General features: G+C 40.7%; 1 protein-coding gene across 4 annotated transcripts in view; it reads right to left on the bottom strand.

The window, feature by feature from the left end:
• Window positions 1-5,604: 5,604 nt before the first annotated feature.
• Window positions 5,605-17,878, bottom strand: part of RNF144B (ring finger protein 144B) — a 163,237-nt gene continuing 150,963 nt past the window's right edge. For all 4 annotated transcript variants that reach the window (XM_076010492.1, XM_012753539.3, XM_076010493.1 and 1 more), the window contains exons 5-8: window positions 16,751-16,955; window positions 14,370-14,514; window positions 10,699-10,788; window positions 5,605-9,211 (exon numbers count right to left, since the gene is read on the bottom strand). In XM_076010492.1, the coding sequence (XP_075866607.1) occupies window positions 9,071-9,211; window positions 10,699-10,788; window positions 14,370-14,514; window positions 16,751-16,955 (581 nt within the window). In that variant the 3' untranslated portion in view covers window positions 5,605-9,070. The remainder of the gene's footprint in view (window positions 9,212-10,698; window positions 10,789-14,369; window positions 14,515-16,750; window positions 16,956-17,878) is intronic.

The raw sequence follows: 17,878 nt of genomic DNA, 5'->3' as shown, positions 1-17,878 counted from the left end.
GCATCATTTGTAAACGAATTTTTAGAACAATAACACTTAAAAATAAAACAGGAGATGTGAAATAAGTGTTTAGCCCTCAGCAGCTAGCTTGGGACAGTGTTTCCAGTCCTCTTCTCTTCCTTCCACGGGGGGAATTCACGTTCCTACATGAGTTGAGGATGTTTATGTGGAAATGTTTGGGAAATATCCCCTAGATTATGAATAGCAAATGGGGAAAGAACACAATAATTTCCATTTCTTTTCATCATTTCTACTTTAGGATGCGATCTACACATTGTTTTCATTAAAATGGGTAATGGCAATTAGCCTGGTGATTTTTTTCCAAGTCTTTGTTTTACTTCCTTGGTTATATTTGTGGCATCAGATGTAAATATTAGGCATGGGTTTTAGTATACCACTTAAAATTATTTGAATGTTAAAAGCCCTATGAGGAAACATTTCTGTCACAATGGGAGCAATGGTCTGTGAGAACAGCTTAGTGTGGGTTTTAAATAATACAAGGAAAAATAAGCACATTTTAATTCAAACATCAAAAACTTTTTAAAGCGCTTGTTGAGTATTTCAGTAAATTTTATTTTTTAATTAACTGTTTTTGAAGTCCAAAATTAGTTCTGTTCTACTTTTGAAAATAAAATTCATTATTTAAGCTGAATAAAAATTTGTTTGTACCTAAGTAGATGTGCCTTTCTATCTTCTACTCACTCACACCTATATATACACATATTATATATAAACTATCCTAAATACTGTTGATTAACAACTGTACATATGTACCTCAAACTTAAGTCAATTCACAGGATATACAATGTATATTGCATTAGTCAATACCAAGCCACTTAGACCGACACACTCAGAATAGTCCATGGTGTCTTTCAAATAAGGATACTGAGGTCCTGATATTTTTCATATAGATACTAGAAGAAATATGTCCCTAGAAATTGCCCTAAGCAACTATAGTTGTAGCTCTTTTCAGCCACCAAAAGCTGTAGACAAACCATGAAGTTTAAACAGTCTTTTAATTTGCTCATTTTAGGTATATTGATAATATACTTTATGTGCTTCTGGAGTTATCCAAAATTCAGCACCTGGAAGCTGCTTCTGGGAATTACCAGTTCTTTGTCTAATAAGGAGAATTCCCCTGTGCTAACTACTGTCATTCATAAGTAGCTGGGGTGGGGGGCGGGGAGGGGCATGGAGATTTTTTTCCATCTTAGTCAGAATGTTAGATTTAAACCGAACCTAGAAAACAATCACTTCCTAATGTTCTAGATGAGGAAACTGAGTCCAAAAGAAATTGTAAGTTGTCCAAGACCATAAGGGACTAATCAAGCCCTCACACCTCCTTCCAATCTTATTGCTAGTCAGAAGTATGGCTATTCTAGTTTAAAACATCTAAAGCACCTGCTCAAGGTCAGTGTTCCTGTATTGGGGGCGAGAGAGGGGAAGAGATGATGACCTTGACTTTGGAGCATAGGCCCACTAGTTAACTCAAATCCAAACGCCATCCTGTACTTAAAACCAGCTCTTGAAGGGAGTTGTCCTTCCTAAATCCCAACACAAGATTTAATCCAATCCTAAATCTTCTGAGGATTTCTTTAGAAAGATAAGATTAGGTTTTCTTCTGAGTCCATTTGGGAAAATCTGTCCAAGGTATAGACCAAGTGAACCCCTCAAGGACACCAGCCAAAAGCAGAGTTGCTGCTGACTCCTTGGCTATACCAGGCTTCATCACAACTTTAAATCAACTGTTAGATGCTGCTAACTCTTCCCTGGGTTTATGATTTCTTTAAGCTGATTCTATCACCTGTGCAAACCATTTGTCTTTACAGGGCAGAGAAACAGAACAGAATATTCCCATAGCCACTTTAAAACTTAAAATAAAGGAAGTCAGAGATGTATCAGAAAAGGATGTCAAAAAGACCCAAAGTATAAGAAAGTTTCAATCAGCCATTGCTGGTTTAAAGACGGAGTGGCCACATAGAAGGTGTGAGAAAGAACTGAATTCTGACAACATCCAGTGAGCTTGGAAGAAGACCTTAAACCCCAGAGAAGAACACAGCCCCAACCAATACCTTGGATTTTAGCCCAGGGAGACTGAACAGAGAACTCAACCACATGTCAGACTTCTCACCTGGAGAAACTGAAGTAATAAATACGTTGGGTTTCTTTGTTGTTGGTTGTTTTTTTTTTGAGACAGTTTCACTCTGTTGCTAAGGCTAGAGGGCAGTGGCGTCATCTCAGCTCACTACAACCTCAAACTCCTGGGCTCAAGCGATCCTCTGGCCTCAGCCTCCCGAGTAGCTGGGACTACAAGTGTTTGCCACGACGCCTGGCTAAGTTTTTCTATTCTTAGTAGAGACAGGGTCTCACTCTTGCTCATGCTGGTCGTGAACTCCTGGGCTCAAGTAATCCTCCCTCCTTGATCTCCCAGAGGGTTAGGATTACAGGTGCGAACCACCACACCTGGCCAAATATGTTGTTTTAAGTTGCTTTTCTAAAAAAAAGTTAAAATAATACTAACAGGTCCTGAGCTGGTTCATGCAAGATGTGGGTTCAAATTCTAGCTTTTGCCACTAACCTGCTGAATGACCATGTCACCTAGCCCCCAGTCTCATCTCCCACGTGTAAATTGGGGGTGAGACAATATCTACTCTAGAGAGTAGATATTAATAAAGAGCAGAAAGCAGTGTTTGAAAATACTTTGTATATCATAAGACATTGTGTAAATGCCAGGTTTTTACAATAAACCTTTCCCCCCAAATCATTGTGTTGATATAAATTCTGCATTTCTCATTCCACCCACCCCATTTTAATTGAGCTTAAAATTAGATAACCATTATTGTGAAATAATTCTTTGTGCAAAAATGACATAAAGGAATATTTTCTAAATCTAAAAAAAAAGGACATGATATTAACTGACGGGGAGGAGGGTGTCACACCTCCCTCACAAACACTCAGAAGCTTGAAATGTATCTCAGAACCGATCCCCCCTGCCCCCACTTCTCTTTTTGGAACAGTGTCTGGCTAAAAGCTGATCACCCACACAGACAACCACAGGCATACCCAACCCAACGGCTCCCTCTCCTCTCACCTCTCTAACAAACAATACCTAGAAGCCCTTTGACATTCAGGATTTCACCCAATCCTCCTAAGCCTGACCTGAGATGGCAATGAAATGACAACCACACCAGCAGGCAAGAGCAGAGACAGACCTGGAACTGAAGCCATCTTACTGCAAGTTAGGTGATTGTCCCCAACACCACACCACCTGAATTGGCAGAGGGCAGGGAGGGCAGAGGACACTGCACGCTTGTTCTGTGCCCAGGGTGACATTGGAATTGCCGTCCCTCTCCCAGCACCCTGTTCACGTCCCCTTGTGGTGCCGAAGTCCCAGGGTCAGGTTGGAATTCAGGATGTGCCATGCAGGGCAGTATGTGGACTTCTGGACTTGTTTGCTTTTAGTTAAATGAATTGGCTTGTCTTCAAAACATGAGTCCAGGATGGTCAGTAATTAGAAGTCTCTCAACTTAACCTTCAAAATACTTTCATGTTCATTTTATTTCAATTATTGATAAAATTAATTTTACCTACCCCTCTACTCCCCCCCTGCAAAAGAAAATATACCCCTTCCAATCATGCCAGGTCATTAAGGAACTACAAGACAAAATGACTAACAGTATACTTAATTTCCTTCTCATGAAAAGCTTGAATTCCAGAACAAAGCAAAACTGAGGACAAATATGGCACTGATAAAAGCGAAAACCATAAATGCAGAAAATGGAATTCAAAGCACAACTTCTTTATTATACACATCGGGAATTAAGTGCTTTATTGAGAGCCCCATTCCTGGCTTTTGAAATTGCCCATCAGTTGATTTATTTAATGGCAGGCCACAAATACATATCCGAGTACAATTTGGTAATGTTAATAACACAGGAAAGGATCTGGGTCTGAGTTAACGATCGCTCTGAGTCTTGATTGTAAACATCAAAAGGAACCTGTGAGAATGAAATTTGTATTTGTAAGGGAGAGGCAAGCACTTTGGCATTTGGAGTAAGTATATAGATTCAGCTATAATTGTGCTTCCGACATTAGCAAGTCAGATGCACACCACCTTGTTATTTCTCTAATGAGTCACCCTCCCATGACCTGCCCTTCTCCAGCCGAACCCCAGGGAGCAACAGGGGTTGACCTTTGGGGGTGCTCATCTGCCCTTTGCTGTCAGACACACCAAAACAGAGACTCTAAATGATGATTTGGAATAATAAATTATTCTCTTACATTTGCCTCCAGTGATGCAGATAATTGAGAGGGGAGTGAGTTCCCTTGGGACTCACAGATTTGGGAGTGTAGGCAGGCTAGGAATTACCAACTGATGCAAGAGCATTAAAATACTTTCAAGCCAGCATTCTTTTTCTGGCTGAAACTCATCAATACTATGACCTTTGGCAAGACATGAACTCAAAACATTGCTTTCTCTATGAAATTGATCTAACAACTGCTCATTTTATCTCAAAGGATTGGTGTTAAAAGTCCTTTAAATAGTTTATGTAAAAATATACGAACATATTATAATTGCTATTAACAAATTATTTGAAGAAATTCATCTCTTATATTATCTTTAGGGTCTAAGGAAAAATTAGATTTACTATCTAACAGATAAAAATAATTGAATTACAAAAAAAAAATCTAATTACCATGCTCCTCCAAATCACTAGATTCGTAATTTACATTGCAACGAGTCTGCTGGTTAGGGCACTGATTAAAATCACTGCTATATAAAATGATTCATTCGCTATTTCTTTGGGAATGCAAATTCAAGTTTTAGTACACAATAAGCGCATTTTAAAAATGAAATAATGTTGACATTCTAGGAGATGATTAGGAAAATTAACAAACCATAATGCAAAAATGTTTTTAAATGATCTTATTGATTTCTTCCAAACAGAATGGTTAGAAAATGAAATTTGAATTGTAAGTCAATTGTAAACCTTTGTACTGAGGTATCATTTTAGAAGCACATAACATTCAATTAAAAGGCATTGACACTGGTATAGAGCTTTTCGGTTTTGGAGAAACACAAGTTCTAGTTGTTAACTAGCTCCTGGCACTCAACTTTAGGCGAGTCCTGCCTGGAATACTAATCAAATGGAAATGACCTTAACCCTCTAATGTAAATCTTTTCTTAAAAATCCTATAACAAAAAACCACATTCCTCTAACAGACTTTTGGAAGGTTAGAACTGACCTTAGAAAGCATTTAGTCCAACTTTCATTTTACAGAACTAATGGATTTGACACCTGGCAGCATTTTGTATTAGAATTTTGCATTGTTATTTCTCTGGATAATGATCAATTCCTGTGACAGGCAATGTGGAATATCACACGTATAATAAGAAAGTCTGCAAAAAATAAAGGCATTACACTTGCCCTCATTTCTTTTAAGAAATAAAGCCGCAAGAATTATTTCCATAGATAGCATTGCAAATTCTGGAACATTTTTCAAATTCTGAACGTAGGATTTAATAGTGATTTGGTTGGTTCTTAGAGGATAATACTGAATGTGTCTAGAATTGTGCAGCACAACAAATGTTAACACACTTGATTTCCTGCTCACATTTATTGGGGCTAGACAGACTAAAACAGCTGTTTTCCTCCCAAAGAATTAGAAAAATATAACATAATAGCACTTTCTTAAATACATAACAAAACTTCCTGGATCATGAATCAACATGAGATGACAACTATATAAAATGTCATTCATCTAAGGCATTTCTGAAATTGACCTTAAAACTACACATACAGATATGATTCTATACACAGAAAGGCATCTATTCATGAACAGAAAGAAAAGTCTCTTAGAAGCACTGTGTAGGGAAAGCTAAAGTAAAATATATTGAGATCTGAATAACTTTTAAGAAAAAATGTGGGGTTTCTAGAAACAGTGATTTACATTCAAACAAAACATGTAGATTTGCAAACCTGGATAGGTAAGATTTTCATGATGCAAGCCACAAGAAAATTCACACTGAACTATTTGTTTTTTTCAAAGGCCTCTTTCAAAGTACAGATTTCAAGTCCAGAGCAAATACCCATGGCATGAACAAATAGGATGCCTAAGATTCTAACATTTCCTTCCTCACTTTATTTCCTAGATGGGGGGCAACTGGCAAGATGTTGTGCTAATACATCCCACAGTACATCTGGATACTGGGTCATTACACCCAGATTACAAGTTGGTGGAGGACTTTTGATTTCTATTTCAAATGGCCAATACCACTGCAAACACAAAAAGATTTTTTGCCACAATATCCAAACATCCTTATGTAGACCCATATTTCCTTCTAATACAGAAAGAGAATTACTAGGAAAGGATAAACCGGGCAGACAGTGAAAGGAGACAAGGTTAAACTCTTTCTACTGCTATTTATCCAAACCCCAAAATATCAGCCTCTGTTATCAAAGTTGTCAGCTCTCTCCTTTGTAAACAAACCCTCTGGGTCGGCTTTCATCATGCCCTTTGATGCACAAGAGGTATGTTTGGATAGAACCTATCAACCTATTCCTGTTGATTCTGACAATCTCACACGCATTTAGCTATTTAAGGAAGAAGTTACCATTTTTCAGGCACTTTTCAATATTAAAAACAAAAAAAAATTGAATCCAGTTATTTAAAACCAGTTTGACAAAAAACCCACACTCCCAAGCCCTGCCCTACCCTCAAAAGGTAACTAATTCTGTTATATCTCTGTGAGAAGGCAAATTTCTTCAATTTGCCAAGCAAATAGCATAGTTTCTTCTACCTTTACTCCAAATTTGGGACCTTTTCTTTTGATAACACAGCATTTTAGGTTACTTGAAATCAGCCCCTGTTTAAAGATTCTTTGTGGAACCAAACTTAGTTTACTAATGGAGGAGTACGTTGCCACTACGGACATTCTTGTGACAAAGATTCAATTTCAGTTCAGTTCCTGTGATCCCCTGAGCAGTTATAAATGCCCTTTACCTGCAATGAGGCAGTAGGCTATGTGTAAAACAAAGCAAATTAACTATTCAAATATATGTACACTTATATGAAATACACTGATAGAAGAGCTTTCTTTTTTCTGAAGTGCTTAGAGTTTCAAAGGGAAACAAAGATACTTAATATTAAGAAATTCCTAATAAATGATTAAAAATGATTATGGTTGGTTGCCATTCAAAAGTTTTCCCAGAGTTCTCATCTATGTTCTATACAAACTGCAAATAAAAATGTACATGACCAATAGATGTACTACACATACATCAGACATCAACACATACATGTGAATTAGAGTTCCTTACATATACACATCCCCACTTAGGATACATCCCATTACATAAGCAAAGCGTCATCCTTTAATCATAGTTTCAGGATAGCAGCAAGGTAATAATCTAGTTACCCAGTGACCTTAGAAAATATCATGAGTCCTGGATAGTTCCTGACATGGTATCCCTGGCTTCAAGAACTCTCCAGCCACATTTAGTGTAGGTGTCATGAAGCACCAGGCTGCATTGCTAATGGCAACTATGTAATAATCCTGTCATTGGAGAAAAGGTTTGTCTTTTCAAAACCCGTTTATTCATATCTGATTAAAAGTATAATGGGGGAAAAATCCACAATGAGATGATATAAATCTAAACTATTTAAAATATATAAAGCATTTCCATTTTATTTCTTACTTATCTTTGTTGCTGTTTTATCAGTGCCTTGTACACAGTATTCAAATTGTCCTGACAGATGCTGAAAGAGCAATAATAAATTATGCTGAGAATAGAGCTGCTCTGATTTGTGTTTGAAAACGTGTAAATAACTTGATTCATCAATTAGTGTTTTTACAAACAGAGCTGGCACGATATCATAGTAAGTATTGGTTTAAAAGAGTTATGTTTATGAGTCTATACCCTTGGGTAAGTTATGAACTTATAACCAAAATTCACATATATAATATGCAAAAAATCTTCAAGGTGATTTATAATAAACCATTTTAGTCACAGAAGACTTTTAAGTAAATCTTTATTTTGTGTGTACTATTGGGTATATCCATGCATGCCCAATGGATAAAAATTCTAGGTTCTGTAAGTCATCTGGATTTTAGACGTACTTATGAACTTTAATATTAACCCTAGACGGGTCCTCTTAGGTCCAATTTCAACTCTGTTGGGTGCGTGAACACAGAGCCCAAGAATGGTCCCTGTTATCTATAATGAAGGTTTTGAACCTCTAAGCACTCTACCCACATTTTATATGAAACGATTTTGCAGATCGCAGCTACCAGCTGTAAGACATGATGTGGACACCTTAAAAAAGTTTTATTTGCCAAGGGAGACACACTAAATTAGACCCTATTGTTTAACAAGCTGCAACTCTTTTACTGGGAAGGGACAACTCCCTCCGCACAGCAGTTTCTCCTGCTTGAAGCCGAGATCACACAAGGAGAAACCTATTGTGCTCCTGCCAAGTCATCGTGGGAACATCGGGAACAACACACCCACTAGCCGGCAGAGGCACAACCACCACATCGACTCCTAAGATAAGCAGCCTGCTTTACAGCTCTGCGAATTTCTCCTTTTGCAGTCTTATCCTTCCCCCTCCTACACTGGGTTTCCCCTGGGTTTCTCATGGTGGCCAAATCGACACAGAACAGACTCTAGCTTCTCAGTTATCTTGTATGTTGCCAACCATGACAACGCATTTATTATATCAAATGTTCACTCGGGTTCCTTGAATTTGGCAGGAAGTTGGAAGTCCACTGGGATCCTTTGGATGATAAAATGATGATGTGTCAGTTCCTCCCAAGCAAACCCAAAGCTCCCGACATGCTCCATAGACACAGCCTGGACCGCAGAGCCCGGTTCTTGTTACACAGGAACACTCGCACCCAGGACCTGGCCTTTTCTGACACCAGAGGCTGGCAGGCAGGTTCAAAGTCTGGACACAGAGGCACTTCCAAAGTTTGGCAAGGAGGAGGAGGCAACATCACTAAGTGGGGCTTTATCACTGTGCTGTCTCATGTAACTCAGACATCTGTGGCACATGAACGTGGAGATCTTTAGGTTGTGGATGGGTCGTGCTTTTTCTTCTTGCCCCGACAAGACTTGCAGACACAACAGATTATACACGGGGAGGCCAGGAGTAACAAGGGTGAAGTCACCAAGGCAATGATGCCCAAGCCTACGAGAATCCCCACCACCTGGAAATTTAGAAGAAAAGCATATTTTAGCAGTTAAATCTTTCTATATGTATACTTATTCCAACTACACCACCCACTATGGACCAATGTTTGTGTTCCTCCCACCCCAAATTCATGTGTTGAAAGCCTGAATCCCCAAAGTGATGCCATTTGGAGATGGGGCCTTTGGAAGTTAATTAGGTTATGTGGGCAGGGCCCTCATGATGGGATTAGTGTTTCTAGAAGAGCCACCAGAGAGCTCTGTTCCTTTCTCTAGGCTCTCCACCACGTGGAGACACAGAAGAAAATGGCCATCTCGGGGCCAGGAAGAGAGCCAAAACCTGGCCATGCTACCACCTAGACCTCGCATTTCTCAGCCTCCAGACTGTGAGAAATAAATTTCTATTGTTTAATCTCCCTCTTTATGGTAATTTGGTATAGTAGCCAGAATGGCTCAGACACCATCTCAGGCACATAAAACAATTGCATTTATAGGACCTTTTAGCCAGTGCTCAGCAATGGTGTGAACTGCACACAAACCAGGGAGACACCAAGGACTAAATCAAGGCTGAGAATAAACCAGATGCTAACAGAAAGCTGTCGCAAGCCCGTGATCATTATGAATTGTTGGTGCTGGCTCTCTCTCTACCTGAGTTTCCTCAACTGTCTCATAGGGATGTTAATTATGATTACTAAGATATTAGCATTGAGTCCCTCAAAAAGAACACAGCCTTTAATACATATAAAGCACTATTAAAAATAAACCATGACTCCCTTTGAACCAGCCACATAAACACACAATGGCATGTACAGAGGAAGCCAAGCCCCAGCGGGGGCCCATTGGGTTTTAGAGTGCTGCCTTTGATAGCTAATGTGCCTTAGAGGGCTTTAGGAAAGTTTCTCACGAGGAAAGAACATCTGCCTGCATTTTGCAGGTCACTCTTTTTTTTTTTTTTAGACAGAGTCTCGCTTTGTTGTCCAGGCTAGAGTGAGTGCCGTGGCGTCAGCCTAGCTCACAGCAACCTCAAACTCCTGGGCTCGAGCGATCCTTCTGCCTCAGCCTCCCTGGTAGCTGGGACTACAGGCATGCGCCACCATGCCCGGCTAATTTTTTATATATATATCAGTTGGCCAATTAATTTCTTTCTATTTATAGTAGAGACGGGGTCTCGCTCTTGCTCAGGCTGGTTTTGAACTCCTGACCTTGAGCAATCCGCCCGCCTCGGCCTCCCAAGAGCTAGGATTACAGACGTGAGCCACAGCGCCCGGCCTGCAGGTCACTCTTAACGGCTTGGCTGCACTTGTGCCCCTGTCCCCCAAACCTGTCCTCAAGAAGACTGTGCTCATGAATTAACTTCGGGTGGTTGCCCCATTACTTTTCCCTAGCCCTCCCCCAGGACCTCCCAGGCTGGCTGAATCAGAAGGGAAGAGAGTGGGAAGCATGAAGAAGTGGGCTCCTTAAGCGATCACAATTCTGGTTCGCCATGCTCCTTTTAAGCTCAGGGTACCTGTGTTCGGTTCCACATCACTGACGCTCTCGAGTGGCCGAGTTTATTCCTGCATGGCCCTTTGTCATAATGTCTGAGGAAAATGTCATTCTGAAAAACAAAGAGAGAGGTTTCAGTCATCACATCACCTGGTGGAAGCAAAGTCTCTCTCTGGTGATATTAATGACTCCCCCTAGGAATTCCAACTCCATAATCTTTAGAATATCTGGGTAGTTTTGCAAGTCACCGAGTGAAAACATCAGAATCTGTGAGGCTCTTGATTGATTCTGAAAAAAAAGAGTAGTGACCTGACCCAATCATCTTGGAAAGCTGGCTCTGGCAGAGGCACTATGGAATGGGAAGGGCCACGAGCGAGGCAGTGGAAGGAGTATGTGACAAACCAGGACAGAGAAAATGCCAGTGACTGAGGACAGATGGAGGAGAGGAAGTTAGGGTCATGAGATATTAAAAAGGCAACTAATGAGCTGGAGAAACAGGGAGAAGAAATCACCTGATGGGTGGAAACAAGTCGGTGGCTTTGAGACAAATGTCAACACAGAGATGGATTTTGTTGGGAAGATGTTAAGTCTGGACATGTTGAACTTGAGAAATAGTTGAGTCATCCAAGTAGTACTGTTCAAAAGGCAGCTCATTACACAGATCTGGACTTCGGGGGAAAAAGACTTGGGCATCCGTGTACACGGGGTGGAAGAAACCGTAGAGGAGAATGAGATTACCCAGGGAAAGGTGCGTAGTCTGAGAAGCAAAGAGGTGTAGACTGAGAAGCAAAGCAAAGAAGACACAAACATTTAAGAAGGGGTCAAGGAAGAGCCTGGGGGAAAGGGAACTGAGGTGTGGCCAGAAAGGTAGAAGAGAAACCAGCAGAGATAGTATCACTGAAATGGATAGTTTCACTGAAGTCACTGAAATGGTCACGATGTCGAATGGAGTGGAGAATCTAGGTGAGATAGGGATGGAAGTATCCACTGGATGTCACCGATAAGAAATCACTCTAAACCTGGGGAAGAATTCGGTCAGGGTTTGACTATGTGGTAATCGGAGCACACTGCAGTGACTGAGTGATAGTAAACGTCGACAGAAACAGGTGATCAGGCTTTTCTGAAGCTTGGCTTCTAAAGGAAGGGGGGAGGGCAGCAAGGAAAAGATGTAGGCTCACTGGGACACAGTTGAATGCATAAATATGTTGAATGGAAGTTGAAGTCACAGGAGAGAGAGGAGATGAGTGAAAGGAATAAGCCTCTGAGGCTAGAGATGGGAATAGGTTTGCAAAAGCAGATGATTAAGAATACCTTGTCCTCTGAAACTACAGGGATGATCAAGGCAGGAACAAACTCAACACCCCAACAACACTCAAAAATCTCTCTGTTTGGTGTCTGTCTCAGGCTTGGATTTTAGACAACCACCCCACTGCCAGCCCCATGCTCTCAAACTTTCCTGTAAACAGAGATCAACAGCACCATCTGACGTAGAACACCACTTGCCTAGAGAGAAAAACATCATTACCAACAAGCCAATGCCCCTGGCTAACACAGAGAAAATGGGATCTCAAAAAACAGTGACCAGAAAAAGATGTTTCAACATTTGAAGTCTGTGTATCCAGCCATTTAACAGCTGTGGCATTTCATCTCAAGCACCAGAACAGTACAAGTGACAGAACAGCGTGTGCTTTGCAACACCATGCGCCCCAAAGATGTTTCAGCCAAAGGATGGAGATCTGGTGCACATATTTATTCCTTTATACTCTGGCCTCCTAAAGAAAACCTCATGGCCTCAGCCTCCTTGTGGACATGAACCCAATTAAATATTCTGGTTAAACATGAAGGAAAACAAAAATTATTTCATTTTCATGTGTAATGCATGTGTTGTGTACAGTCGAATCCTCGTCCAGAATATTGCTCATTTCGAATCATGACAGGTCTTCAATATCAATTGTAACTGTAATTCATTGGGCTATATATAATAAATCCATTTTTTAAAAAATGAAAACCATTTCTTTCAACCTACACTGCTGAATATCTGGAGCAGGCGTCCTCAAACTACAGCCCGCGGGCGGGGCACATGCCGCCCGCCTAGGACATTTATCCAGCCCACCAGGTGTTTTTGCCGCTGCTGCCTGTCCTGCTTAGCAGCCGACTCGTCCCGGGCCCACAGTGCGCACTCTCCAACGGTCTGAGGGACAGTGGACTGGCCCCCTGTTTAAAAAGTTTGAGGACCCCTGGTCTAGAGTTTAAAATATCCATTTTCTTTTCCTCAATTTATATTTCTTAAAATACTGAGATCAAGCTGATTAAGATTCCTATTCGTACACATCGTCTTACATAACTTATCTAACTTCTAGTTAAAAATCAGGCATGTGGTGGCCAGAAGACATCACATGTTAACGTCATACTCACTCACTCAGTGTGTCTGATACTAAAGCACTACACAAATCGAATTAAAGCAAACCAGGCAACAAAAACAAAGGGCCGAGAAAAGAACGGCAACTCAACCATGACTGAGGGATTACGCCGATATGGACAGAGTTTATAGGTCCAAGCTGCCAAAATAAGGAATATCTATAAACAACTTATGCTACGCCAAACTTTAAAGGACCAGAATTGGAGTATGACCTCAGCAATCCTTCAGAGCACATTTTAACTCTGAGGTTACCACTGTCCTGGACACAGGGCTGAAATGAAACTGCACCGAAATTTGAAAATACTTGCTTCATGAATGGTGGGGGGAAATAATAACTAGGCCAAGCCCCTTGATCTGGAAAGGGAGCACTGACAGAGCTGAAGCAATACCACTGTCATGCCAATGAACGAGAAGAGACAGTTAGTTAAGAGACACCATTGATTTGAACAGTTTATTTTCCTTTAAATTCAAAAAGAAGAAAACAATGTGGTAGGAAGAATAATTGCCCCCCCACAAAGATGTCCACAGACTAGTCCCTAGAACATGTGAATATGTTACCCTCATGTGACAAAAAGGACTTTGCAAGAAGGATTAAATTAAGGACGTGGGGATGGGGAAGATTATCTTGTGTTATCCAGATAGGGCCAATCTAATCACCTAGGCCCTTAAGGGCCAAGAACCTTTCCTAGCTGTGGTCAGAGGGAGCAATGACTATTAGAAGAAGGGCCTGAAAGATGTGACGTTGCTGGCTTTGAAGATGGAGAAAGGGAAACAGAAGCCAAGGAAAGCAGGCAGCCTCCACCAGGTAGACAAGGCAAGAAAACTGATTCTCCTCTATAGCCTCCAGAAAGGAAGGTAGCCCTGCCCACACCTTGATTTTAACCCAGTAATACCTATGTCAGACTTCTAATGTATAGAACGATAAGATAATCAGTTTGCATTGTTTTAAGACATAAGTTTGTGACAATTTGTTACAACAGCAATATAAAACTAAGACACTAATAATCATTTACATAATAGAGTAAGACAGTGCCTAAAAAACAGGAAATGCCCCTAAATCCAAAGCTTTCCTTTAAAGCTAAGGTGATGAATCTAAGGAGGTTTAGAGATAGCTAAAGTAACAGGCTTAGGAAGTATCATTAAGAAAACTAAATTCCTTCTGCAGGATAAAAGTAGCCTCAATATTTTAAAAGGAAACCCTGTATGATACTAGCTGAGGTTCAGATACAGTATAAGAAAGACCAGACGACAAAACTGTCCCAGGTGGAACTTACGTCCAGGTTCTGCAGACAGTACCAGCAAAACGTGTGCTTGCAGTTCTTGCACATCATCTGGGCACAGCCTTCATTGCGTTCTATGTAAACCCGGCAAACTGGGCACTGCTTGATGGGGGCTTCTGCATCTGTCCCAAAGAGGGCCCTAGAAACAAAATGGATGAGAAATTGCATCCAGCTGATGGTCACCAACTAAATTCCCAGGGCTCCTGACAGCTAGGTAATGAACCCTTAATGTCCGTGCTTAATTCACTTCCAACAGAAACAGGGTGTGGGTAAAACACGAGAGACACAGATTATTAGATGTGCAGATAAGTCAAACAAGAAGGAATCTTTATGTATTTTGGCTTTGAGTGAATTATATAATTACACTTTCCACAGCTGATTTAACTCATTATTTTGCCAAATTAATATGTCATTCCCTGAGCACACACTGCCTGAATAAGAAGCACAAGGAGTCGGCTATACAACAGAGGAACCAGCTAAGGACCCAAACCAGGCATAGATAATCTATCTCAGTGGTCCCCAACCTTTTTGGCACCAGGGACCGGTTTCATGGAAGACAATTTTTCCATGGACTCTGGGGGATTGGGGAGAGGCAGAGCTCAGGTGGTGATGGGGAGCACCTGTAAATGCAGATGAAGCTTTGCTCCTTCCCTTGTCACTTACCTCCTGCTATGCAGACCATTCCTAATAGGCCACAGACTGGTATCAGTCCATAGCCCGGGGCTGGGGCCTGCAGATCTATCTAATGGTCTGTTCATTAAACAAATGGAGAAGGGAGCCTCGATAATCAATACTTTGAAATACCACTGAAAGACCTTCTCCAAACACAGGAATAGACAAGTACAGGCTCACAGCCCAAAGGGGCACACAAAAGAAGAAGCCATACAAGTTGGGGTGGGAGGGAAGGGCAGGTGACATATAGCACTGGGTTACACTTCAGCTACTGTGCCTCTAAACCACCACCCAGCACACAGAGATATCCAATTCGCAAAGTGTTGTCAAATGTATGATCAGATTTGGTACCAACAATAACCTTATATAGTGGTGAGACACTTACCACAAGTTGAACATCCCTCATCCGAAAATCCCAAATCCCAAATGATCCAAAATCCGAAACTTTTTAAGCTCTGATATGCAGCTCAAAAAAAAAAAAAAATGCTCACTGGAGCATTTTAGATTTTGGATTTTCACATTAGGGATACTCAACTGGTAAGTGTATAATGCAAATATTCTAAAACCCGAAAAAATCTGAGATCTGAACATTTCTAGTCCAAAATATTTCAGATAAGGGATGCTCAATCTGTATCTTAACTCCCCTTTTTTTCAGAATGGGAAACAGACTCACAGAAGCTTAGAGACTCGTATGAGGACACACAGACCAAGTGATAATGTCAGCACTCAAATCCTCTTCTTCTGAGTTCTTCGCATTGCCCTGTGATACCCAGGGAACTTACTACTATGGCAGCGACAACGTAGGCAGCACTGGTTTAAATCTGGCTAAGAGCACATGCTTCCCATGTGCATTAGATTTTTTTCCTCTTCGTTTGTTTGTTCTGAGATTCGAGCACAGCATCATAGCCAAGTAGCATTACTATTCCTGAATACTGGTTCTACATACTCTGAAGGCACTGGGTGATTAAGCCAACTGGACTATAACACTGGTATTTTGTTCTTGCTGATGCAGAACAGCCATCGCCTCGAGCAAAGCAAGGGATCAAACACAGAGGTCTCTCACTCTGGGCCCTGCTGCTGCCATCAAAACCCTCCATAGTAAAAGGTACAGATTTAATTATTTCTCATCATAACAAAACCTCAACATTGGCACCACCTTTTCAGAGCATAAAGTATTAAGAGAGAATCTCTCTCCCTAGAATTTAAGACTGTACTCCACTACAGGGCTGTTGTTTCTATTGCTGTGTTCTTTCTGATACGATTGGCACACCTCATGAGCTGGCAATTTAGTCAGTAAGAAAATAATTTGTCTCTCTTTGCAAACAACAAGAACAAGATATACCAATGGTAGGCAGACACCGTACCTAAAAAATAGCTGAGGACAACGCATGACTTCCTCCTGAGAATCAGTGGGGCATGACGCCTCTCTACCTAAAGAGAACACAAAACTCATGCAAACCCTAACTATAGCAGTATCTGGAAGATTCTCCTGAAGCAAATAACTAAAATCCCTCTTAGAAATGCTTTTTTTTTGGTTATTCTTTGTTAGCAACTTACCAATTCTGAGACATTTCTCAGGGAAGTTCTGCAGGAAAAAGACCAATCTCTAAACACCATTACAAGGTAACTCCTTCTTCAAGCAACATATATTGAGCTTCTAAGAAACTAGTGAACAATGCCAAAGACTGAGTTTTCTTACTTACCTGTGCTCTGTTGGCAGGACAATAGGCTGGCTGTCTTTACAGGAGACATCTCCGTGCCAAGCATCCTTGCAACAGGAGCAGAATTTCAGGTGGCAAGAAGGGCATTCGACCATCACAGGCTGTCCTGGTTCACTTGATGCAACAGGGCACACTGTCTGACAGTCTGCGACAGGACACCATGTCCGGTGGGGGTCCAGGTGAACTTCTAAAGTGTAAAGAAAGAAAATGTGATGGTTTATCTGCCTTTGATCCAAGCTTGAGGTTTTCTTCACTTCATTTATCCTCTTTTATAGACTAACATTTACGGAAATATAATACAACCAAGGGTGATGGTTTCTACTATTAGTCTTCATAATGGATCCAAACCTACCATCCACAAGGTTGCTCAGCCCTGCCACGGTTTTCAGAGTAGGTACTAATGGATGTACCTGCTAAGGTCACCACTGTCTTTATGAACAGATTAGAAGTGTTCTTTGTAACCCAAACTTGTAACTCTCTTAAAACATTTCTCACCTTTGAGCACTCAAAACAGGCAAAGATCTCAAGGACTTTATACAATTATTTGGGTACTATCTTGGAAAATAATTGAACATGAAGAACCAACCAAAGCTGGGGGGAGAGGGTATTTTCACAAAAGATTTTGTCCTTTTGGCACTGAGAAATAGGTAGGGAAGTTTCTTCCATTGTATCACAGGAAATTAAAGAACAAAAAAGAATCAAAATAGTTTAGGGACCAAACAGCATCTGGTGTGGTTTAGCCAAGAAGTCAGACTACCTGTCAGTCTGGGTATTCTTCTGGCCTACCAATGTGCTAATTAGGGATAATATGTAAAAGGCCCACATGCTCTAAATACAAAAGGTAGGACTTCGCAAGCCACAAAAAGAGGGCCAGTCATACCACATTGGCTAGGTCCATATGACATACAAAAAGAAGATAGAGTTAGAGGGTGGACAAATATCTATTCAAGTGTTTACACATCTTCCTAAGTTTTCCCTTTTCTATTCAGTAATAGAGCTCAATGTTCTTTCCATATAATATGACTTTTAAGGAAACATCCCATGTGAAAAATGATGTTATTTGAGGGGCAGAGTTTTTTTCTCTGAACTAATATATTTTGCAAATATTAA

The sequence above is a fragment of the Microcebus murinus genome, chromosome 15, assembly GCF_040939455.1.
Source record: "Microcebus murinus isolate Inina chromosome 15, M.murinus_Inina_mat1.0, whole genome shotgun sequence".
Taxonomy (NCBI): Eukaryota; Metazoa; Chordata; class Mammalia; order Primates; family Cheirogaleidae; genus Microcebus; species Microcebus murinus.
Note: the sequence above shows the minus strand (reverse complement) of the source record. Positions and strands in the feature narration are given on the sequence as shown.